General features: G+C 34.3%; 1 protein-coding gene across 1 annotated transcript; it reads left to right on the forward strand.

Moving 5' to 3' along the window:
* The first annotated feature begins 5,919 nt into the window (after window positions 1-5,919).
* Window positions 5,920-9,306, forward strand: LOC122600349 (COP9 signalosome complex subunit 8). The gene is made up of 5 exons (XM_043773058.1): window positions 5,920-6,061; window positions 6,210-6,289; window positions 8,137-8,318; window positions 8,793-8,900; window positions 9,032-9,306. Exons 1-5 carry the CDS (start codon window positions 5,978-5,980, stop codon window positions 9,169-9,171), a joined length of 594 nt encoding a protein of 197 aa, XP_043628993.1. The 5' UTR covers window positions 5,920-5,977; the 3' UTR covers window positions 9,172-9,306.
* Window positions 9,307-9,713: the final 407 nt, after the last annotated feature.

Raw genomic sequence — 9,713 nt, forward strand, 5'->3', positions numbered from 1 at the left:
TTAAAACTATCAAATTAAACATTTTACAACACTTAAAATCAATTTTAAAATGCTATTAATAATAATTATGTATAGAAAAAAAAATAAAGAAAAACACTTTGAACCAATATGATCATTAGCTTAAAATCTAGAGTATAAAATGTAAAATTGAATTTAATAATATATGACATATATGAGCTGTCTTCTTTATCTTTCCCACAAGAGCTGTACACACATATATATAAATATGTATGTATATATATCGGTTCATGGCTGCAGCTTACATAAAAAAAACAAAAGAAAAAAAAACAGAGGCAACATTCGAAAAACGGTAAGTGGAGATAGACCCAGGGACGACCCTCTCCATTTCGCTCACCATCCAACCGGTACCGGTACCACGGGGCGGTGTTCCCTCCAGTTCCGAACTGGTACTTGATGGGTGCCGCATCCACTCCGTCCACCCTAAGGGTGGGGGGGGGGGGTGCTTCCCCGGCCTCCCCGGTTTTTCACTTCTTTCTCGCCCACTCCCTAAATGCGGAGTACTTCCCCGCCCCTCCCCTCCCCGCCTCTCCTCAAGCTTTTCTATTTTATTTATTTTCTATTTATTTTTATTCAAATAATAACTAAAACTTTTATTTAATAAATTAAAACTAATACAATATTAAACTAAAACAACAAAATAAAACACCAAACTACAATCTTAAACGAAACGATAACACAATACAAAAATAAACTACCGATCGATGCCCGGAATGAATGTGCGATGAATATGGTTAATGAGATCCATCCGAAGATCTTCGTGCACGCTTGAGTCTTGTATCTCTGCTAGTCGAGCATTTGATGACTGTGGCGTGACCGGAGGATCTGGAATATAATCAGGACATAATGTGTGGTCCTCGTCTTTTAAAATCATGTTGTGAAGAATACAACACGCATACATGATCTTACGAATGGGGAGTTCATCCATTTGTCGTGCTTGTTCTCAAAGTGTTTTGAAGAATAAAGGGTTCATGATTTATGAGTAAGTACACTGTGTTGAATAATTAGTTTTTGTGAATTTTGAGTCTTGGCTTGTTGTTGCTGTTACTAAAGAAAAAAAAAACAGAATGAAGAACTTAAAAGGAAGAAGAAAAGATTGAAATTAGTCTTTAGCTTGGTCCCACATGCACCTTTTTTTTAATTCATGTAACGTTCGAATTTGATCGAAAGGAAACCAGGGACAACGGTCTCCATGCCGGTCACCACTCAACCGGTACCGGTACCACGGGGTGGTGACCCCCCGGTACCGGTATGGTGCCGGTACCACTCTGTCCACCCTAATGGAACTCATATGACTAACATTGTCATATTATCTCTTTTATACTTACCCCTGCACATTTACCTACCTTAACTTATGGGTCCATAATTAATGGGAATTTCCACACAACCATCAAGTCATACATACATATCACAACTTATTAGTTATTACTCATTCTGTCCTAATTTAAGTGTCCTATTTTGATTTTTAAAATTTTTTTCCTTCTAGTTTGACGGTAAATATTTCCGTTTGTAACATAAGGTAATTGATAAAAGTTATATGAATGAAAAGTAATCTAAAACTCAATCTATTCACATATTTTATATCAATTGTTATAATACAAATAAAAATATTTACCGTTAAAATTGAAAGAAAAAGAATTTGAAGTCAAACTAAGACACTTAAAATAAGAGATAATGAGTATAATTGAGAGTTTAAGCACCCATAATTTATAAACCAACGTGAAGGGGTTGTGACCTAACTAGACGCCGGCTCAGGAACCGAACCGGGACCGGTTCTTGTTGACCAAATAGGAATCGGTTTTGACCAGAACCGGAACCGGTTCAGAACCAGTTCTAGGTCCTGAAAACCCGAACCGATGGAACCGATATATAGGTTCCGAACCGATTCGGTTCCAAACCAGTTCCTTGAACCGGTTCCAAATTAACTACCTTTTTTTTTCTTCAAAATTTAACGGCCATTAGAGATCTTTTTTTCATCGTAAATCGATTTTGGGCTACTCGATTGTTAATAAACCGAGCCTTAAGACCTTAAATACCTTTATAATGATAATATCTAATGAATTAACACAAAAAACTCCAAGTTATTTCACAAAAAACACTTGACAAAAATTAAAAACTCACTAATAATTCACTATAATTCATTTAACGGCCGTTAGAGGTCTTTTTTTCATCGTAAATCAATTTTGGGCCACTTGATTGTTAATAAACCGAGCCTTAAGACCTAAAATACCTTCATAATGATAATATCTAGTGAATTAACACAGAAACTCCAAGTTATTTCACAAAAAACACTTGAAAAAAATTAAAAACTCACAAATAATTCAATGTAATTCATTTAACGGCATTTTTTTCATCGTAATTCGATTTTGGGGCACTTGATTGTTAATACACCGAGCCTTAAGACCTAAAATACCTTCATAATAATAATATCTAGTGAATTAACACAAAAAAATCCAAGTTATTTCACAAAAAACACTTAAAAAAAATTAAAAACCACTAATAATTCACTATAATTCATTTAACGGCACTTTTTTTCATCGTAATTCGATTTTAGGCCACTTGATTGTTGATAAACAGCGCCTTAAGACCTAAAATACCTTCATAATGATAATATCTAGTAAATTAACACAAAAAACTCCAAGTTAGTTCACAAAAAACACTTGAAAAAAATTAAAAACCACTAATAATTCACTATAATTCATTTAACGGCACTTTTTTTCATCGTAATTCGATTTTGGGCCACTTGATTGTTAATACACCAAACCTTAAGACCTAAAATACCTTCATAATGATAATATTTAGTGAATTAACACAAAAAACTCCAAGTTACTTCACAAAAAACACTTGAAATAATTAAAAACTCACTAATAATTCACTATAATTCATTTTTTTCGTCGAAAATGCATACTTTTATTATAGACCATCTTAAGTTCAAAGTCTTCAATCAAATACAATGTCTTCAACCAAGTACAATGTCTTCAACCAAATAACAAGTCCTCAAACAAATACAAATTCTTAAACAAATTCAAAGTCTTCATTCATCATTGTCTTCATCATTGTATTCAAATTTGTCTTCAAATTGTCTTTGTTTGTCTTCATTTGTCTTGATTGGTCTTCTTGAAACAAATACATAGTAGTGAAACAGATACATAGTCTTCAAATGGTCTTCATCTTCAATCTTCATCAAGTTGGATTGGTTGAGCTTGAGCTTCATCAAGTGCAATCTCTTCATTGGAAAGTGATAAGGATGTGTCTTCTTCAACTTCTTCATGGTGAATATGTTCTTCAAGGTCCAAAGTATCTTCAAGGCTTGATATGTGTTGTTTACGAGCCATGGCGTCCAAGTGGTCTTTACAGCAAATACGCATCTCCAATGATGCCGGTGTAAGTTTTGTTCTTCTTATGGACAAAACTCTTCCACTTTGTGAAAATGCGGATTCACTAGCAACCGTTGAAGCTTGAGCGCTTAGTAAATCACGTGCCATGATAGATAGAATGAGAAATTGATCTTCCTTTTCCTTCCACCAATTCAATACATCCACATTCATGAAAGCATCATCTCCTAGGTTAACCAAAAAGTTTGTTCCGATATACCTATCACACTCGGTGTTCTTGTTGGAAGTCGAAGCTTCATTTCTTTGAGCGTTTGGTGGTTGTTTCGATAACATAATTGTATAGGTTTATCTTTGAATCTCTTGCTTTTTATGGTAGAAACAAAGAGAGTAGTAGAAGAACTTGAGTCATATCTAGCTTCATAAACCTTATACAATCTTTCAAAATTCACATTAAACTCACCTTTTGCCTTTATGGAAAAGTTTATATCTTTTCATAACACTCCAAACTATCATTTATTTTTTCAATAAGTGCCTCAACGCCGCTAACATTTAAAGTGGGGTTCATTGCGGCGACACAAGCAAAAATTGGTGGCATTTTCATAAAATATTTTTTCAACTTTTCTCTCATGGATTTCACCATGCCTTCATATTTACCATCATCCATACACTCAAATTCTACCAATTTTTCACCAATTTCATAAATTTGGTGAAGCACCAAATGACTAGTAGAATAATAAACCCCCGAAACCAAAACCGTGGCATTTTTAAACACTTGAAGTAAATCTACTAAAGTTTTGATAATTTCCCAATACTTAAACTTAGAAGATGCCAAACGGTTGTCAACTAGATCATCATGAAAATGTTTCAAAGTAGTTTTTTGACGTAAAACACTTTCAAACATTGTAAGAGTGAAATTCCATCTAGTAGGACAATCTCAATGAAGTGACAAATATATCGAATCGGTATCTGTACACAATTTGATATACTTCTTATGTCTAGTCTTACCCCCAAAAAATACATCCTTCAACATCTTAACAAAGTCTTTCTTAACGGTTTCAATTGTAGCGTCACCCAACCCGCTTTGCACAACCAAGTTAAGAATATGTGCAACACATCGACCATGATAAAAAATACCATCACAAATAGGAGCATATTTTATTTTTTTTTAATTATTACTTGCATTATCAAATGATATTGAAAAAATCTTTTGCTCAATTTTATAGTATGCAAACACATCCCTTAACTTATAGTATAGATTTTCACCGGTATGAGGTTTCTCAAAATTTTCAAAAGCAATTGTGTGTTTCATCATTTACCAAGTACTAGGATCTATCCAATGCGCCGTAACACATATGTAAGAACCGGGCAAACCATGATGAGCACTCCAAACATTGGTTGTCAAATTTAAACTACCCTTTAAATTTTCAAAATCTGTTATAGGTAGTTTTTTAACCAATTTTCAATTTTTCATACATGTACGTTTTAATGTAGAGCGAGTTAGAGTAGTGTACCATGGTTGCATTAACGTTTGAAATGTGGAAGTGACCTCCGGATCGTCCCAATGGTTGAATGGCCAAGCTTTTTTGATCGTCAAGTTGGAAAGTCCTTCACGAACCGCCTCCATCGAATAATAAAAAATAGTGTCATCATTTCCTAATGTTTGTTGACCTTGTGATGTGGTACTCACTTCTTGTGCTATTTTCACCGGACAATGACGTTTAACATGTTTATCCAAAGTCGAGTTTGCACCTTTAAAGAGAGTGTGACAATAATTACACCGAGCCTTAATAACACCATTCGACAACTTAACCAATTGAAAGTGTTCAAATACGGGAGCCGTTCTTTTATGATCCGTTATTATTTCCACCACAGTTTCTGCCTCACTTGTTGAACCAATACCGGTAGATTGCGTTTGTGAAGCGGAATTAGACTCCATTTTGTGAAAGATTTGATATATATTATGTATATTAATATATATGGTGTATATATATATATATATATTTGTGATATATAATTATAGAATATGTAGAGATATAGTGATTTTGGAAAGAGATTTATGAATTTATTGTGTTTTTGTAAGAGATATAGAGTGTTTGTAAGTGATGGAATGTGTAAATATAAGCCTAAATGATGCTACATATATATACTAGTTGTATAATGGCAAAATGGTAAATATTGGCTAAAAAAAACGGCTCCTAACAGTCAAAAAGGACCAAAGGTGGCAGAAACTAACGGCTCCTAACGACTAGTTTGACTTTTTGACTCGGTCGGTTCCGGATCGGTTCTTGGGAGCGGTTCTTGGAACTGGTTCCTGAGGAACCGGTCTGGGACCGATTTTTTCAAAATTATGTGGGATCGGTTCCTAACTGGCGATTCTTGAGAAACCGGAACCGGTTCCAATCAGTTCCGGTTCCCGGTTAATCTAGAATCGGTTCTTTGGAATCGGTTTTTTTTCCCCTCGTCTAGACCTAACGAAAGAATATTTTGGAAATTACGGGCTATTATAAGTTGGGCCTGTTCAATTGTAAATATCGGCCCGTTTTATTTATCTTTATAAACTCAGAATAAAAAGACAAAACAAAGCTCAGAAAAGCAAAAGAAAAAGCGGAAAATTTGGGGAAAATATGGATTTTTCTCAGCTAACAGAGGCAATGGCCTCCAGATCCTATGACAAAATCGCTGATATCTCCGATCAACTCATGCTTCAGGTATACCTATCTATAACATTATTCTTTTTTCTTTTTTACTTTTTTTTTTACGACTGTTAAATTGTGAATTTTAGGTTGGATTTGAAACCCTAACTTCAGTTTTACTGTGTATATTTTCATTTATTTATATATTTATTTATAAATATAGGTCGCTTCGGAAGGTGTTGCGTTTGAAGACGAATGGCCGTACGCTGTTCATCTCCTCGGCCACATTTACCTCAATGATCTGTATGGCCTACCTTCTTTTAATAAGTTATTGTTTTTTTTTTTTTAACTGGTAGTTTGTGTGTATCTATACTTATACTTTTGTGTGTGTGTGTATATTCATATATATTATATATATATATATGTTATGGATGAATGTGAAATTGGTAAACTATAAATAAAAAACCCGAAGATAAGAGGGGATAGTGGTATTTATGTAAGTTAGATAAGCTTTTTAAGCTATCGTATATTCGTATTTATATATTTTTTTGAGAGATTTATTTTTCCTTTACTAAGTTCTAAATGCAATTACCGCCTAAAAGCGGACCAGTGGAAAGGGAATAAGTTATATCGCAAGTTATAAATCGGTAAATGTAGAGGGATTTCTATTCAGGCTACTCTTGGGGAGTCGAATATTTGGTTACATGTATGCGGCTTTAGTGGTGTTCGTATTCCTGTGGATGTTTTTGGACTCTTCCTTGAGCCATCCAAAGATGTTTACCCGAAGAGATTTTGAACTTCGGTTAGGCTCTGCATACAACTTGTAAATACAATATGTAAACTTAACACTTGGTTAAATGTAAGGTTATCCTGCTGTTATTGCTTAGTGCAGTGCTTATATATTAAGTCTAAATGTGTGGAGGAGTATGAGTCCATTGCTTGACTTTGCCCATGTTTTTTTTTTTATTTTTGTATATATTCCTTTTATTTGTGGTCATCAACGTCGGGAGATATTTTGTGTTGTAAAATGGAAGAATTGCAGAGTTCACGCACTTATACTCCTCTGAAGTATAAAGAATTCTGCCAGGCTCAACTCTTAAAACACATTCCTTGACTTGCTTTAATATGCAACAAGTTATAAATAAGGTTGACCTTGTAGTAAGTCTAATTGATGTCCAAAAAATAGCTAAAAGTTACTGATTTAACGATAAGGGGTTTTCACACTTACTATCTATTTAATTTAGAAATGGAACAGCTGACTGCAAATTAGTTACTGTATTTCTAGAGTCTATAGACACAAAGGAGTCGATAGTAGTTGTCTGGGGAGGAATAATAATAACGATATGAAGAAGACAGAGACCATTATCATGTACAGATATGCTGCAGTCTTGGTGGAGTCTTAATATAGTCATCTTTATGGTTCTTAAATCTTATAACATTGGTTCCCAGCATGTAGTTCATTGCAAAATTTTGTCACTGTAACAAGGGAAAAAGGTTTGTTGAAGTTAACAAATATAAGCGGGTGTTTTTTCTGAGATAGGCATATAATCTTTGCATCTCCAGCATATGCAATTGTTCTTTTAAGCTTCGTATATTACGTTACTTGTTGTCATGCATTGTAATAGGATCATTAAGACGCAGCTGAAGAATTGGTGGTGTCCTCTGACATTATGTCATATAGAGAGGGCAATATGCATTTTTTTTCTTCTTTTACTTCCTGGTGCTTTGTGCAACAATGAGTGTGGTTTAAGAAGGAATTGCAATTGTATGGAGAAGTTTAGATGGCAGAAACCCTCGGTTTGGGTACAGTGTTTGCCTTTGCTTATGGAGAAATTGCCCCTTTTATTCTATCTCTTAATGGTCGATTCTTGAAATAGAAAAAAGACTAAATATAGGTTAATGAAACTTAACAGTAGATAATGGAATGATATCAATACAAGTAGCATGATAATTGCATGATTCAGACATTTCTATACTCAATGTAGTTATAGGGTACGCTAAATGTTTGAAACTTGACCCATGTCTTACGGTACTACCAACTTTTAAGATACCGTAGCTTGTTTTATCCTGCAAATTGTAATAAATATCTGTGTTTTTCCATTGGATATAGTGGTCACACACTTTTTATTGTTTAAAATTAAAATCTACAGAAACAGTGCTCGGTTTTTGTGGAAAATTATACCACAGTCAATCAAGGAGAGCCGCCCAGAAGTGGTTGCCGTCTGGAAAATAGGGCAGCAGTTGTGGACTCGAAATTATGCTGGTGTGCATGATGCGATCCGTGGATTCAATTGGAGTGCAGAGATTCAAGATTTTGTGGCGTCATTTGCAGGCAAGTGGTGGTTTCTCTTATTTCCTAGTCGAATCGTTACTTTAATGGTTATGTTGGAAAATCTATGAAACGCAACTTTATGAATGCTGGGAATTTTTATGTCAGTTGTTTATGAACACTGTTGGTCAGTCGTCTTTGTATGTACTATTGGTCATATTAATCAACAAAATAAATACATGACAGAACAGTTGGCTTGCCACCCACTTTGACATTAAAAAAGGTGATATCAAGTACATATAACTATATTCTGAAGGAGATGTCACTTACACCACTACTTTTATTTATATACCAAATTGTGTTATATGGTATTCACATATTACATATGGTGGTTTAAACCTTGAATTGATGGTGTACAGATGAGAGTGGTTTTGTATATATCACCACCCAATCACCCATATTCTAATATCCAAGGAATTTTTTTGATCAAGTGTGCCAATATATTACAAATCAGACATTTTGATTATATTTGTGCAGAGAGATACACCAAAAGGATGCTAGAGCTACTGATGTCTGCTTATTCAACTATAAGTATTCAAGATACGGCACTCTTTTTGGGGATGAATGAGAATGATGCCACCAACTGTAAGTTCTTTGGTTGTATACTTCATTTTCTAACCATGTTATCACATTGAGTAAAATCATTTTTGAGCTAGTTACTAATTCAATCCATGTACTGACTAAATATGTGTATTCGTTATATTTGGAAAATGCAGATGTATTGCAACATGGGTGGAATGTGGATGCTGCTTCTCAAATGCTTACGGTTAAGAAGCAAGTTGTTGTTACCGAGCAGAAAATAGACCCTTCCAAATTGCAGCGTTTGACTGAATATGTATTCCACCTTGAGCACTAGCTTTTACGTGTCATGTAAATTTTGAATCTGTTATGTCTGCACCAAACTAGCATGAATGTAGGGGTATTTTGTACTTGTTATGGCACCAGATTTTGTGCTGCATTTTTAGGCATATGCTTCTCACCAATTCGATTACTGGCATGTTGATGTTATCATATTTATTTTTCTTAGTATTATTATGCTGGTCCAATCAGAAGGGCATGTGTTTGAACTTTGAAAACCCTATTGACTGCATAGTTACGGTGGTTATATATGGGCATGTTGGGGAACTGGTCAAACTGGGTCAACTTTTTCCAATCCATAAGTTTATAGTTTACAGTAAAATGGGTGAATTGGGTAATAGGTTAGTTTGTATTACAAAATACAAGGGATATACCATATTAAATATACAAAAAGAATAAGCAAAAGCAAATTGTTAACCAGAAACAAAGATTATCGAACACAATTAAAATGTCAGCTTGATTATCATGACTTTGTAATTTTCGCTTAAATGTTCACATATTTGATATTATACGGCTGTGTGGTATCAGCTACTTTCTGGC

The sequence above is a fragment of the Erigeron canadensis genome, chromosome 5, assembly GCF_010389155.1.
Source record: "Erigeron canadensis isolate Cc75 chromosome 5, C_canadensis_v1, whole genome shotgun sequence".
Taxonomy (NCBI): Eukaryota; Viridiplantae; Streptophyta; class Magnoliopsida; order Asterales; family Asteraceae; genus Erigeron; species Erigeron canadensis.

What these genes read in the sequence shown, in the direction of transcription:
- LOC122600349 (XM_043773058.1), top strand. Translation starts at nt 5,978, where the DNA reads ATGGATTTTTCTCAGCTAACAGAGGCAATGGCCTCCAGATCCTATGAC. An exon ending in CCGATCAACTCATGCTTCAG is followed by an intron (nt 6,062 to 6,209) that starts GTATACCTATCT and finishes TTATAAATATAG; the next exon opens with GTCGCTTCGGAAGGTGTTGC. An exon ending in CACATTTACCTCAATGATCT is followed by an intron (nt 6,290 to 8,136) that starts GTATGGCCTACC and finishes TAAAATCTACAG; the next exon opens with AAACAGTGCTCGGTTTTTGT.